Source organism: Diaporthe batatas (assembly GCF_019321695.1).
Source record: "Diaporthe batatas strain CRI 302-4 chromosome Unknown Contig00003, whole genome shotgun sequence".
In the NCBI taxonomy this organism is placed as follows: Eukaryota; Fungi; Ascomycota; class Sordariomycetes; order Diaporthales; family Diaporthaceae; genus Diaporthe; species Diaporthe batatas.
Genome location: NW_025408550.1, coordinates 3,819,835 through 3,833,251, shown reverse-complemented (window position 1 = coordinate 3,833,251; position 13,417 = coordinate 3,819,835). Strand labels below are relative to the sequence as shown.

The following is a 13,417-nucleotide window of genomic DNA, read 5'->3' as shown; positions in this document are numbered from 1 at the left end:
TCCCAAAAGAAAACTCCAGGCCCAGCTCCAACGCATGTCCGTCCGTCCCCCCTTTGGAAGCTCTCCCTCTCCCTCCACCTCAAGCCCCAGGCCTGGGGCAGCCGGGTGCCTCGGTGCAAGGTAGGTGTGACCCAAACCTAAGGCAACACGACAGGACATGCGCCTTGACTCTGTGAGGACTTCCCCTCAGCTGAACATGTACGTGCTGCCTTTTTCGACAGAACATTTCTAGTCTAATCCTCGGACAAGGAATTCGGCCTCAACAGGATCGGCCTTCCGGCACCCTGTTGGTGCTTCTCAAAATGGTGTCCCGGCTGTTTGGTCGGCCGGTAGCTCCCAGGATCGGCAGGCAGGTACCTGACGGGCCCGATACCCGTACCCTGAACAAGGGCCGCTGGAGTGTAATATAATACGGAGTAAGTGCAGTGCAGTGCAGTGCAGCGGGGGACCCTGACAACCTGAGAACTCACTCGGGACTCGATCATGAAACCTGACGACTGGGGAGCCCGCAAGTTCCCACCAGTCGGCCAGGAGCCAGGGATCCCACCGTCCAGGCCATCCAGCATCTGCTACGCAGCAATACCACCTCCGTCTAAACCTTCCCCGGACGCCCACACGCTCAACCCAAAACGGGTGCCACCTGCTCTGAGGATCTGCAAAGAATGCACGCCACGCCCCATCACACCACTCAACCGAGGCGTGACGCTTCTGACATGGCTCGACGCCTCTACCCGCATGTTTCAAGTCCCCAAAGTCTATATGGAACACTTGCAACAACGATCTACACGTACTCGCCTGTCTCCAGGTAAATGACACCAGAATGGGTATATATATGCATGGCCTTGGCCCTTTGCAAGCATTGGAGGTTGTTCGTGTCTGGAAACCACGTTCATCACGCGTGCACGCCCTCCCACCCGTGGACTTGAACTTCGTCAAATGTCCCCTTTGCGGGCCTCAAGCTCAACCTGATGGCTACATTTCCAGTCCTACAACCTTCTGCCGCGGCCACGGCCAAGCCATCATCAGGCCCGCCCCCGAAGCGGGCCGATGACTTCGGCTTGCTCATATATGACAGATATACCAATATCTTCGAGGCAGTACCGCCCTCGCGCATTCCCGACGACAGCGTCCGTATCGGACCAGATGAAGTCCTCTTCCTGATCGAGGCGCCGCTGAACTCGGTCGAGCTGTACGAGGCCCTGCTCAAGCCGCTCAAGCCCTTCGAGGTGCACACCACACGCCTCATCCCGCGCAAGACCCGTGCCTATGAGGCAAGACGGCAACTGGTCGACGAGTATTTGACGGGGCAGGGGAGGCTATCCGGCAAGGGCCCCGCCGCCGAGCGCGAGGTATCATTCATCGTCTTGCCCAGGGATTCCGTATGGCAACTTCAAATGTTCAACCGCTTCCTCTGGCCCGTACAACTGCAATACATGTCGCTTCCCGTCCGCATGTCCGACCAGAAGACAGTCAGGAGCCCTTACGCGCTGGTCTGCTACCAGGCGCACAGGGTCTACCACAAGAAGCTCAAGGCGCTGCTGAAGGACTACAAGCTGAGCAACTGCGGCTTTGAGAGGAGCTTACTAAATCCAGGCGCGCCGCCGCTGCCCGAGACGCTGCGAGAGTATATGGATGGAGAGCCAGGAAAGGATGCGGCCACACCCTATTACAGGGCAGAAGCTGGGGCGGGTCTGGAAGGGCGGCCGTCTAGGCTGCGCAGTGTGACCTCGACCATGTCTCTGCGGAGGGCAGTCAGCAGAGTGGCGTTGCGGAGAAGCCAGTCGGTCGCCTCGATTGCGAGTCACGGTTGAATTTGCCACGGGGTCGGACCACCATGTCCAAGCAAGTGCCTTGACTGTGGGAAACGTTCTGGGTTGCGAGCAGGCCATCGATGAAACGAAAAATCAAGTGATATATCGCGAACATCTATCTGTACGTGCCAAGACTGTGACAGTAGCAACGGCTGCCCCTCTCAGGCAGAGCGAGGTGTTTGAACTTTGGTGTGGCCAACTTTCGAGAACACATCCCGTCCACCAATGCAACCCGCAAAATGATGTGAAGCATGCCTGATGCTTGAACACCCTGGTACTTTTGCTTCCATTGGAAGCGCCATCCCATCTTTCAAAGTCCCTTAAACTTCAGCTGTTCCATGGTACCTCTTCATGAGATCTTGCTATTCCAGGAAACACACTTACATAGCTAGGTATGCATACTTTCCTTTTCCGACAAGAGTTCCCTGATTCGGAGATAGCAACACGCTGAAAGCGTTGGAAGGCACATCACATATATTGCAGTAACACGGTCGCATCCAAGGAATTTGACAATATTTTTGTAGAGGCTCTATAGCTGCACATGGATACCTACACCCGCCCCTAGTATGGTATTCCAAAGCATGTTGTTCTGTAGGATATCATCTGAATGATGGCCTTTATTAAGGGGAATGGGTATATTCTCCACCATGTTATTTTGCATGGCCCTACGCAAGGTTAGTCTACAACGTTGTGCCCTGGCTGGTAGTTCTCTGGGGGGCTGATCTACAGCGGGTTTGTTCATACATAGGAGGTTATCCCGTAAGAGGTTGGTTGATAGATGCGTAGCGGAGACCGAACTTTCAGGTCCTACAAACCTACGGAATTTGAGAGCCAAAAGCCGACCGTGCAGTGGCCGTGGTTGCATGATTAAACGATAGTTAATCACATCACTGGAGACGGTCTAGCAGTGGCTGATCTGCCATATACACAGACGGTGTGCGCATATCATAGTGTGGAGTGTGATGCTTGGTTAGTTGGCAAAATGATCATTATTGTTTGCCCGGCGGACCGTCTGCCATGCTAGGCCTGCCCAACCTAAATATCAATGCTATGCGGCGTCGATTGTCGATCACTGCCCTCTTGTCCTAGTGCACACTCCTCCACTGGGTGACCTCAGCCTCCGAGATCTCCCTCAGGTTGTTGACGGCAGCAGGCTTGCCAGTCACCGCGCCCTGGGCTATTTCTGCTGTTCGAGCTATGAAGTTCTTGGCCACAACCGCATATGTTGCGGTGACTGTCTTGACACGAATCACACCAATGCGAGGGTCGTTCTCGCTTCCGTCGTGCTTGCCATCTCCGAGGTCTCCCAGCCACGTCTTGAGAATAGGGCTGTAGTGCTTCTTGACCAAGTCCCGATCAGTTTGCACAGATGCCGTTCCTGAGACAGAGGCCCACTCTCCAGAGGCGTTCAGGAAGGAGATGTTGACGTGGGAGTCGTCCTGGAGCTCGTCTGTCTTATTGGACTCGGTGTTTGTGTGGAACAGGAGGTCAATGCCGCCGGACTCCTTGGCCGCGACGGCCATACACCGTGAGACAAGCCTGCCGGAGCTGGCGTCACGTGTGGTCATCATTCCGAACTTGCTGGCGTCGATGAAGTCACTCAGGTCCTTGATCTTCTGATCGACTGAAACATTAGTGTCGGCATTGGCTGCCTTGTAAGGGTCGGCGGGCTTGTCGCCTGTGTTTGTGTTTGAGAAAGACATCTTCCTACTAGACGATGAAGTCAGCAACCGTTTGGCTTGAGAATTGGTCGTGTACGACAACAATTTCAAAGGTTGAGAAGGGACCACAGATCTAGAGAATTGGCCGTCAAGCAGACGAATTGGTGCTCTGGAAGCAGGCAATAGCTGTATCAGCCGCGAACGGAGAGAAAACATACTTTGGTAGGTGGTAAAGGTGTGATTTGGTGGTGCTGTGGTTGATATGGTATGTCCAAGGCGACGTGAGGTGGCTTTGGTGTTGTTGAGTTGCTCAGGCTAAGGCAAGGGATGAGAGCTGTACGAAACACTTGACACCCAACAAGCTGCTGCCTATCTGCTTAAGTATCTCTTCTCCAGAATTGCCCCTTCTCCAATTCTCTCGTCTTGTACCAGGCGCGATATATCATCATCGAAGGGACATCGTTCTTTCCTACTCCCTAATGATGTCATCTCTGCGTCGCCGTTCGATGACATGCGCTAGTACCCGTCACACCTTCACAGACTGCACACCCGATATTTGACAGACAGCGATCTCCTAGCCCCTTCCTGCAATTCTCCGATTGCGCAACTCGGTGGAATATGGCTTGAAATCGAGAAAGGTGGACGCCAGCCAGCCTCAGTACCGATTGATCAGCCCCACGGGAGGGGGTGGGATCGTCGCCGCCCCTCCACCCCTTTGTGCAAGTACCTCGTGTCACCAAGCTAGCACGGTCCGGGCCCCTTAAGCTTCCGTTGGCTTGTGCTGAACGGTAGGCTCTAAGCGCGATGGGGTGTCCCAATGGCTTGTGTGCGCCAGACTGCAAGCAATAACGAGGGTATCAACGGTGATCATTGCTGCTTGCCATACTCGGCCCTCCAAATTCGGTCCCACGTCTCCTTGTCCACGGCGAATTCACGGACGTAGTCGTGCTCCAGTTCGTGTGTCCTCCGTCCCAGGAGCACGAGACTGTGCAGGGGAGACCCAAGCACCTCATCCTGATCGCACAACTCCTTGAGTGTGCCGGCGACAAACTTCTCCTCCTTCCCGCCAACCCTGGCCGCGCCGATAGCAAGGCTGTCAGGCCCGTACGCGCCCTCCTGCCTGTCCTCCTCGACCTCGAGCATCTGCGCGGCACACTGGCCAACGGTCATGTAGCGGGGCGGTTCGAAGATCTTGCGTCCCCTCATCAGGTTCTCCATGCTCTGCTCTTTGACCTTGATGTCCAGAAGCACGAGCGTGTGCAGGCCGATTTCCCTGTTCTCCTTGACGCGGTCGTAGAACGAGCTCGGCCGCCAGTTGTCCGTGAAGAACACCATGCTCACCGTCTGCCCGAAGTTGTAGAGCTGGAGCCCTGCTGCGCCGATGCCGCTCATGATGGAGGCGTTGGGGACGGTCCGCACGGGGATCTGCAGCTCTCGCGCACGCAGGACGAGGTCGGTGTGTGTGGTCGCTCCAAAGGGGTCGCCGACGACGAGGAATGCTACGTCCTCGGTCTGGGCGTCTCGCAGGATCTCCTCGCTATTCGACTCGACCATTTCGCGGTCGGCCAGGATGACTGGGCGGCCATAGTAGCCTTCCTACTGGTCGGTCAGTGTTAGCCCTCCATTTGCTGTAAAATGGCTGTAAAACGTCCAGGAAGGCAAGGGGACTTGATCTTGACTCACCAGAACCGGTTGGTCCACAAGCAGAATGCTGGTGTATGCTTCGAGGTAGACTCGTGAGGCCTTCTTCACCACCTCCAGACCCTTGACCGTGATATCTGTCTCATCGGACAGGCCGAGGCCTACGAGGTAGAGCATCTCGGCGAGTTGTGGCCGTATGATAATGGCAGACGCCGTGCTCTGGTCCTGGGAGAAGATGTCGAATTAATCTTTGAATTGGTTGCAGTGCTCCCGAAATCTTAAATTTCCCCAGATCTGCCTGTCCCTGTTATTGCAACAGCCCACTATACCTCTCACTATAGCGCTACAAGCCACTGGCCCAAGTACACGGGAGTACGCACTAACGTCGGCTGACGAGCCTCCCATATCTTATCTGATGCCTGCCCACCCATCCGCATCACCTCTGCAGACGTAACCAACCGCCGTATGGCAATTGCATTTCCCCTGAAAACCCAACGACCACCTCCCACCGCCCACCGCGTCGCTCTGACTTGACCCGACCTCGAACTCTAGCCCGCCTCTCCATCACAATGTCGAAATCAGGCGGCGGCGCCTATGGCCAGGCGGCGGACGACACGTCCTTCCGCAAGAAGTACGATCTGGACGAGTACGCCGCCAAGGCCAAGGCGCGGGAGGCAGCGGAGCGCGAGGAGTCCAAGGCGCGGTACGAGGCGAAGCTGGCGGGCAAGAAGTACTACAAGCCGATGACTGGCGAGGAGACGCTGACGCAGGCGCGGAATGCCGTGCTGGACCTGAGCAGCCACGTGGGCAAGACGCAGCTGGTGGCCGCGGGCGCGGGCGTGGGCAAGCGCGGGCGCGGCGCCGGCTTCTACTGCGAGGCGTGCGACCTGACGTTCAAGGATAACAAGCAGTGGGTCGAGCACATCAACTCGATGCAGCATATCCGAGCCGTGGGCCAGACGGGCGAGGTCAGGGCCGCGTCCGCCGAGGACGTCCACCGGCGCATCGACGAGGTCTGGGAGAGGAGGCTCGAGCTCGAGAGGGAGCGCGAGACGAGCCTGCAGGAGAGGATCAAGATCCACGAGGAGGATGAGGCCCGCGAGAGGGAGGAGCGGAGAAAGAAGAGGAAAGAGGCCGAAGAGAGGAGGCGGGCCGAGAAGGAGAAGGAGAAGAGCGTCAAGATGGAGTACGGCGAGGACGTGAGGATCGAGGGCGAGCATGACGAGGAGGACATGATGGCCGCGATGGGTATTGCAGGCTTTGGCACGTCCAAGAAGTGAGAACGCCCGCGGTTCCATTACTTCGTTCATGCCCCAATTCGAGGCGTTCGATATGACCCTGTACGAGGCTCGCGCCGCACCCGTATATGTACCGGTGGCAGCCCGTGACAGGAGACTGCTCGCGCCGAAGGGGTACAAGGCAGAAACGGCTATGGCCAAGCAGCTCGCGAGGACGTGGTCTCGGCGTGGACCACCAACTCACCTGGTCAGGTACCACGCGGAGAACCAGAACAGCATTTGGTCGAGCGGCCGCCCATGTTCGGAGAACGAAAAGGGCTGTTGGAAGAGCAACAAGGCATAGAGAGCCAAGACTGGTTCTTGGGTGTCCCTACGCTCCAGAAGCCGCAGTGGCGACGATACCATCTACACCATAGCCACACTGAAGTGCTTCTACGTCGAGATAGTTGGGGAGGCAAGGCAAGACCGAGTCACAGCACACGAGCAATGAATCAAAGGGTATCTTCATCTATTGCAAGACCCTCTCATGGGAATCGTATAAAGTAATATACAAAAAGCCACACCATGTGTCTCCATAGAAATGAATATTTGCTGCACAGGTATCACGACCCGACATGAAACCAAATATAGACATGGCCCATTTCGTTCAAGAATGGCCATGCGTCTCGAAAGAATGAACCGCCTAGCGCGCCTTCAGGCTCTGCGAAGCTCCCAGGGGGGACAGGGGCGTCAGCGGCATCTTCCCGACACCGCACCAACAGCTTCCGTCTCCTTCCCGCTCGACCTGCAATGTGACATCGATGTTCCTCGACGCGAGGTACTTCTGTACGCGGTCTCGCACGGTCCCCATGTCAGCGCCGCGGACTGCGACAACGTGCATGACGCCCATCATCTTTCCAGCCTGGGCGTCCTCGCCAGAGAACCGGTCGTCGATCCAGAACTTGGGAACCGAGTAGCTTGCAACGCCGGGGATTTCTGGAATTCCGGACATGGTCTCGCGGAGAGTGTACTCGATGTCGTCTGGGATTGTCAAGAGGAGCCGTCGTGCGGACGACTTGACCAACGGTATGGCAGATCCCATGATGAGTGCTGCGATCAAGAAGGATGCCAGTGGGTCCCAACCGGACCAGGGGACAAAATGGGTCATAACTGTCGACGCGATTACTGCTGCACTGCCGAGAGTGTCCGCCAAAACATGCAAATATATGCCGAGCATGTTTTCGTTATCATGCGAATGCGAATGCGTATGAGAATGAGAATGATGGTGGTCGTGTCCGTGGGAAACTGAGTGCTTATGGTCACTGTGATCATGGTCGTGATCATTTGAATGGTTGCTCTTCTCCGATAGTGTGTGAGAGTGCGAATGAGCATGCGAATGTGAATGAGAATCTGTGTGATGATGCGAATGTGAGTGAGCGTCCGATTCTGCGTGGCCATGAGCATGCCCGCCGCATCCGTGATCGTGTCCATGGCCGTGGTGATGATGACCAAACGCGGCCATGCCAACGAGGTTGACCGCCAGACCGAGGCTGCTCACAATGAACAGCTCAGCGAGCCTCTTGGTCTCCCTGCCCTCGACGATCCGCTCCACGGCCTCTATCATGATTTCAACGCTGATGAGCACCAAGAACACGCCATTTGCAAAGCCGCTGAGCGTCTCGATCTTCCCGAAGCCATAGGGGAAGCGCGCACTGGGGGGCCATTTGCTCGCCACAGAAGCAAACAGGCCAACCGCGAGCGCAACACAGTCGAAAAACATGTGGATGCTGTCGCTCAGCAAGCCAAGAGAATCCGTGATGTAGCCGTAGAAGGCCTGGATTGTCATGAAAAAGAAGTTCAAGCTGTAAGACAGAGTATTAGCACAATGCAACCCCCCCACATAGTACGAAGATCGAGGTACCTCATGAAATAAAAGATCCTCCTCGAGTCTTTCTCGGTCATGATTGCATGCAATATAGGCCACTTTGAAGTATATGGTAGTAGCATATTTGTGAATTTCGAGCGCTCGACAGAGTGGTCGTGAATGGGCTCGGTACCCTGTGCTTCTGGTGCCTCGTACTGCTCATGCTCGGCAAACGACGAGGTGACAGGAGTTATGAGTTGTTTCCCAGCCGTCGTCGTTGTCTTCCACCCGTTGCTGGGAAGCAGCGGCGGGGGCACATTTTGCCGTGGCTGCATCGAGTTCGCATGATGGACGTGCTGCGTGCGTGGTTCGGAATGAGTATGCGAATGCGAGTGCGAGTGCGAGTGGTTATGGGTGTGGCCGTGGCCGTGGCCGTGGTCGTGGTCGTGCTCGCCGTCGAGGCTTGGTGAGGGGATACCAAAGCTCGAGTCCATCTTGAAGGACCTGTTCAGGGAGCCAAACGAGGGCGAGCGCGAGCGAGAATGGGCATGTTTATGTCCATGGTGTCGGTGGGAGGTGGGCATGGTAGTCCCCGGTAGCACATAGGTGGAGGCCATGATCTCGAACCCGAGGCAAGAATAGACCAGGGCTTGGCGTTGTCTAAGCCGTGCTGCCCCTGAGCCGCACGACAAAGTGCTGAGGATCGGGGCGGCTACAGCATGAGGGGAGGCAGATGGTGATATCTCCCGTGTCTGCCGCTCCCAGCTCGCAGGATAACGGGGACCCCACACGATGGGAAGGCCCACGATGTCGTCGGCCCGCTTGTCTTTTTTAGTGACCCCTGGTGTTAGACCTCGCGTCGTGTCTGGCCCGTGTCGAAGGAGCCGAAGCGGAACCGGCCGTCTTCCCAGTGCTGTTGTACCGCCTGAGGTATTTCGGGAACGGTGGGGCAAGGTGTTGGTGCGAAGAGGCGCGTCCTGTTCAATTGAGTCGGCTGGAGGCTCGAGTCGGGAGGGAGAGAGGAGGTCGCATCTATTATTATTTAGGAGAGGGGAGAGGGCGGAAATCTGGGGACGACCTTCCTGGAAAGGAGAGGGCAAATCGTGGGGGTGGGTGTGGTAGGGCGGTGGCAGGGTGGCACAGCACCGTCATGACTGCCCAGCGCCAGAGCCCAAGGTTCCCCTGAGCTTAGCGCGCCAGCCTGTGGCCAAGCAGCCTTTGTCCTCTTCTGGGTATCTTCTGGCACCAGGCCGATCTCGTTGCTCTGCCGCGACTGCATGCAGGAAGAAGCCCGAGCTAATCTCAAAAGGGGGAGGGATTATCAGTGTTAGAAACAAGCTGCGCACGGCAACAACAAGCTAACTGGATTGATCTGGCCCCGGCAGCTTGGGACCTGCTACCTATAGTAGGTACTCCGTACCTGGGTAGGTGCCCCGGGCCGGCAATGGCAGTGTCAACCTTGCTGTCTTGCAATAAGAGGCAAAGGAGCGGACGGGATGCATCAATATTCCCAGGCAGTTGAGCTGCTTGGAAGTTGGTTCAGCCCCAAATTATCTACAGCTCGGGGTCCAGCCAGAACAGGGGCCCTAAGATCAGAGATCAATAATATATGTTGTATAGATGATCTTATAACCTAGGTAGACGGGTTCGTCCGTCCGTGTGCTAGAAAAGTTTGGACGGTTGTCTAGCTCAGACTCGCAACCCATCTTTACTCCGAACACGTCTCATCCAACCAGACCCTTGTGCACGGTGATCTGTTGCGTCAACCATCATTCAATGGAGCACTCATTACAGCAGGAACGGCCAATTCCCAGTTTCGCCCCGTAGGTCAGGATGGAGATACAGGTGATCCTGCTGTCTCTGCTCGGGGCCGTACTTCTCACCCTGCTCATCGCCGTGTTCCTGCTCTCTCCAACAAGGCATCGCCCAGCCGCACAGCGACACGTAACGGCCCAGGTCCTGGTGCTGGGAGATATCGGCCGCAGCCCTCGCATGCAATACCACGCACACAGCATCGCCAAGCATGGAGGGACAGTCGAGCTGATAGGCTACCATGGTGGGTTTGACGCAGCCCTCTCCCTCTCTCTCTCTCTCTCTCACACACACACACTGCGAATAGCCTCATGCTTACACGCCCAACCACCCCGCAGAGTCGGCACTCTTGCCCGCCCTTACCAAGCTCCCGAATGTGACCGTCTGCGCATTGGGCGCCCCGCCAGCCGTTCTGAGGTCCAAGTCTGCACCATTCCTCGTCACCGGGCCGCTCAAGGTGCTGTGGCAGGTTTCCAATCTATTTCACGTTCTATTGTACAAGACGCAGCCGGCACAATGGCTGCTTGTTCAGGTATGCCAGCTGCACCCCGGCCCGGCAGTGGAACAACCCGGCCACAAGTACTCACATGGTCTCTAGAACCCGCCCTCAATACCAACCCTGGCTGTGGCCTGGCTGACATGCGCCGCCCGCAACACACGCCTCGTCATAGACTGGCACAACTATGGCTGGACAATCCTTGAGGGCACCCGTGGGTCCTCCCACCCCTTCGTCCGCATATCAAAGCTCTACGAGTGCTTCTTCGGCCGCCTTGCGCCCTCGGCCAACCTGACCGTCACCCACGCCATGAAGCGACAGCTTCAGAAGGCGCCGTGGGGCATCCGCTCCCCCATCGTGACGATGCACGACCGCCCCGCCGCTATCTTCCAGCCCGTCGCCTCCTCGAGCCAGCGGGAGTCGTACCTCTCAGCCGTCGACGAGGCACGCGACTTCGCCAGCGCCGTCGTGGGGGGCCAGCACAGACTCGTCGTGAGCAGCACGTCCTGGACGCCCGACGAGGACTTCGGCCTGCTTCTCGAGGCGCTGGTGCGGTACGGCGCCGCTTCCGCCTCCGCCCCCGCCTCCGCCACCGGAAGCTCGCAGCCACCCTTGCTCGTCATAATCACGGGGCGCGGGCCGCAGAAGGCAGCGTACGAGGCCAAGATCGCCAGGCTCGCCTCCGAGGGAAAGCTGCCTGGCATCACGGTGCGCACGGCGTTCCTCACGTTCGAGAACTACGCGCACCTCCTGGCCGCCGCGGACCTGGGCATCTGCCTGCACATGAGCAGCTCCGGCGTCGACCTGCCCATGAAGGTGGTGGACATGTTCGGCGCGGGCCTGCCGGTGCTGGCGTACTCGGGCTACGAGAGCTTTAGCGAGCTGGTCAGGGAGGGCGAGAACGGGTGTGGCTTCGAGACGTCGGCCGAGCTCGGCGATGCCATGTCGCGGCTGTTGGGCGCCGAGGGGCAGGGCGAGCTGGCGAGGCTCAGGGAGGGTGCCGTCAGAGAGGGTCGCCGCCGGTGGGACGAGGAATGGGATCAAGTCGTGAAGCCTCTCCTGGGGTTCTCTCGGAATGAGGGCACCCGCTCGGAATGATATGCGGGCCACAGCGGCGCGTGATAGGGTCTCGTGTCACAACAGGCACACGTGGAATGCATGATGTTACCAGTCCTAGTGATATGGTTCGTTATGTTCGCTTCAAATTCAATTTAATACGGAGGGGCATGGGCAAACCACCAAAAGAACAAAATAGTCTACAAAATATTTGCCCCCGCATCCGGTTTCTGGCTCGTTGAGATCTGGCCGCCCGCTGCTTTGGCACCCATGTTTGCCAACTTGTTTGCCCCTAGGACCAGGACCCTTAGGGATAACACTGCCGCCACCTGTCTGGTATGCAATGTACAGCTCACAATGACTGCTGTAGGGTATATAGTGTCACACTGACGTACGTACTCATTGAACTCAGCACTGCTCAGTCCTCGCCGAGGCTCTCCCGGACGCACTTCCGCACCCTCTTCCGGAAATCCTTGTTGGCGCCGGCCCTCTCCTCGCGCAGCAGTTTGGCCGCCTCGGGGTTAGCGGGCGACTCGTCGTTGGGGCTGGCGAACAGGCTGATGACGCTGAGCAGGATGGTCTCGGGGGTCTGTACCGGGCTCCAGCGCTCCGAGGCAGCCTCGTAGCCGTACTTGTCCTCCTCGGGAGGGTGCAGGATGCTGATGCACAGCAGGCCGGTATCCGGGTAGACGTTAGGGTGGAATGGGATCGGATCCTGGAAGGTGAGGGCGGGGGGCATCAGCGGGTACTCGGGCGGGAACTTTAGTCGTGCGCGGAAATTTGCTCCTGGGAGAAGCGGCATGTCAGCGGATCGGGTTCCGTGAGTCTTGTCTTGTGGAATGATGAAGGGCGGCAGGGGAGGAGGAGATCGGCCAAGGGGCTGGGGCTGGGGCTGGGCTGGCGACGGGACTCGGTACCTCCGTAGTATTTTGTCTCGTCGTTTATCATGAGCATGACCTCCCATTCATAAATGTTGTTGTCGTTGACCAGACCACACGAGATCCCTGGGATGTCCTTGTCGGTCTGCATCTGTTTAAGTTGCCGCCGCAGCAGGCCGGCGGAACCGGGGCTCGAGGATGTGGACATGTCGCGTGCGTGTTCTGGCGTGTTCTGGAGGCGGGTGTCTCGTCTCGGGAGGTGAAAGGTTAATATTTTCTGCTAGAGCAGGCTGGCAGGCAGGCTGGTGCGGTGACGGTGTGGTCTTGGAGGGAGGCGATTCCGGCGGGTGCAAGTGGCGGCTTGTGGATCTTGCATGACCATGCAGGGAGCCAGCCTCAAGGGTCCGAGACCTCGATGATTAACGACAGGAGTCACTGAGCCAAGGGTCGAGTGACTGGAGCTTAGCCCACTGTGGTTATTCCAAAGAAGCAATTAGTTATATCCGAGGTGCTCGGCAGCACTGAATGAATGGTTGACGAGGCCGTCTTGAGAGGGGAAGTTGAGGGTTGGTAAAATGGCCCAAGAGGGGGAGGGGCAACTCGAGCTATCCGGAAGCCCGCAACCCGGAGGCCGAGTCGAAGCCCAGCTACGGCGAACTGCTAGTCTAGGTAAGTGCTTGAGTACCTAGGTACCTAGGTACCTACATGTATGACCGTATGACCTTGGAGCAAAGCCCTGCTCTTGGTAGCGAGCGCTCTGGACAACTCGGCTCACCGGTTTCTGGGATCACTGATTTGGTGTTATACTCTACCTAGGTATATGTATGCAGCCTGCTCAATTTGTCCCGGACTGCATCTGTCTCACCGCGGTGGTACAAACTTCATGCAACAGAAACAAACCAACCTTGTCGCCTGTTATCCGGAGGTGCCCATGACATCTTGCCTTGCACCGAGGCACAGTCAGACCCTAAAGGCTCCGGC

At 57.4% G+C, this 13,417-nt stretch overlaps 7 protein-coding genes across 7 annotated transcripts; 3 read left to right on the top strand and 4 right to left on the bottom strand.

Annotated features, from left to right (window-relative positions):
* The first annotated feature begins 23 nt into the window (after positions 1-23).
* Positions 24-2,218, top strand: KVR01_002224 (uncharacterized protein). Its single transcript, XM_044792568.1, has 2 exons — positions 24-198; positions 250-2,218. The coding sequence occupies exon 2, from the start codon at positions 969-971 to the stop codon at positions 1,809-1,811; it is 843 nt and encodes a 280-aa protein (XP_044647239.1). The 5' UTR covers positions 24-198; positions 250-968; the 3' UTR covers positions 1,812-2,218.
* Positions 2,219-2,896: 678 nt separating this feature from the next.
* KVR01_003846 (uncharacterized protein) lies at positions 2,897-3,713 on the bottom strand (the record flags this gene model as incomplete). The annotated part of the gene is made up of 1 exon (XM_044783141.1): positions 2,897-3,713. Exon 1 carries the CDS (start codon positions 3,686-3,688, stop codon positions 2,897-2,899), a length of 792 nt encoding a protein of 263 aa, XP_044648861.1. The 5' UTR covers positions 3,689-3,713.
* Positions 3,714-4,339: 626 nt separating this feature from the next.
* Positions 4,340-5,290, bottom strand: KVR01_003088 (diphthine synthase; the record flags this gene model as incomplete). The annotated part of the gene is made up of 2 exons (XM_044790482.1): positions 4,340-5,068; positions 5,156-5,290. 2 exons carry the CDS (start codon positions 5,288-5,290, stop codon positions 4,340-4,342), a joined length of 864 nt encoding a protein of 287 aa, XP_044648103.1.
* Positions 5,291-5,553: 263 nt separating this feature from the next.
* On the bottom strand, positions 5,554-9,359 carry KVR01_002398 (uncharacterized protein). The gene is made up of 2 exons (XM_044784511.1): positions 8,252-9,359; positions 5,554-8,192 (listed from the first exon to the last, which is right to left on the bottom strand). Exons 1-2 carry the CDS (start codon positions 8,809-8,811, stop codon positions 7,034-7,036), a joined length of 1,719 nt encoding a protein of 572 aa, XP_044647413.1. The 5' UTR covers positions 8,812-9,359; the 3' UTR covers positions 5,554-7,033.
* On the top strand, positions 5,683-6,393 carry KVR01_003910 (U4/U6-U5 snRNP complex subunit SNU23; the record flags this gene model as incomplete). Its single annotated transcript, XM_044794914.1, has 1 exon — positions 5,683-6,393. One exon carries the CDS (start codon positions 5,683-5,685, stop codon positions 6,391-6,393), a length of 711 nt encoding a protein of 236 aa, XP_044648925.1.
* A 668-nt stretch (positions 9,360-10,027) lies between the features above and the next one.
* On the top strand, positions 10,028-11,600 carry KVR01_002606 (chitobiosyldiphosphodolichol beta-1,4 mannosyltransferase; the record flags this gene model as incomplete). The annotated part of the gene is made up of 3 exons (XM_044783104.1): positions 10,028-10,250; positions 10,345-10,538; positions 10,605-11,600. The coding sequence occupies 3 exons, from the start codon at positions 10,028-10,030 to the stop codon at positions 11,598-11,600; spliced, it is 1,413 nt and encodes a 470-aa protein (XP_044647621.1).
* Positions 11,601-11,976: 376 nt separating this feature from the next.
* Positions 11,977-12,644, bottom strand: KVR01_002784 (uncharacterized protein; the record flags this gene model as incomplete). The annotated part of the gene is made up of 2 exons (XM_044794338.1): positions 11,977-12,344; positions 12,476-12,644. The coding sequence occupies 2 exons, from the start codon at positions 12,642-12,644 to the stop codon at positions 11,977-11,979; spliced, it is 537 nt and encodes a 178-aa protein (XP_044647799.1).
* Between the last annotated feature and the right edge of the window lie 773 nt (positions 12,645-13,417).

Bases quoted from the DNA above. Each gene is read 5' to 3' on its own strand.
- KVR01_002224 (XM_044792568.1), top strand. From the start codon at position 969: ATGGCTACATTTCCAGTCCTACAACCTTCTGCCGCGGCCACGGCCAAG.
- KVR01_002398 (XM_044784511.1), bottom strand. From the start codon at position 8,811: ATGGCCTCCACCTATGTGCTACCGGGGACTACCATGCCCACCTCCCAC. The intron at 8,193-8,251 runs GTACCTCGATCT...TCTGTCTTACAG, and splicing joins AGGATCTTTTATTTCATGAG to CTTGAACTTCTTTTTCATGA.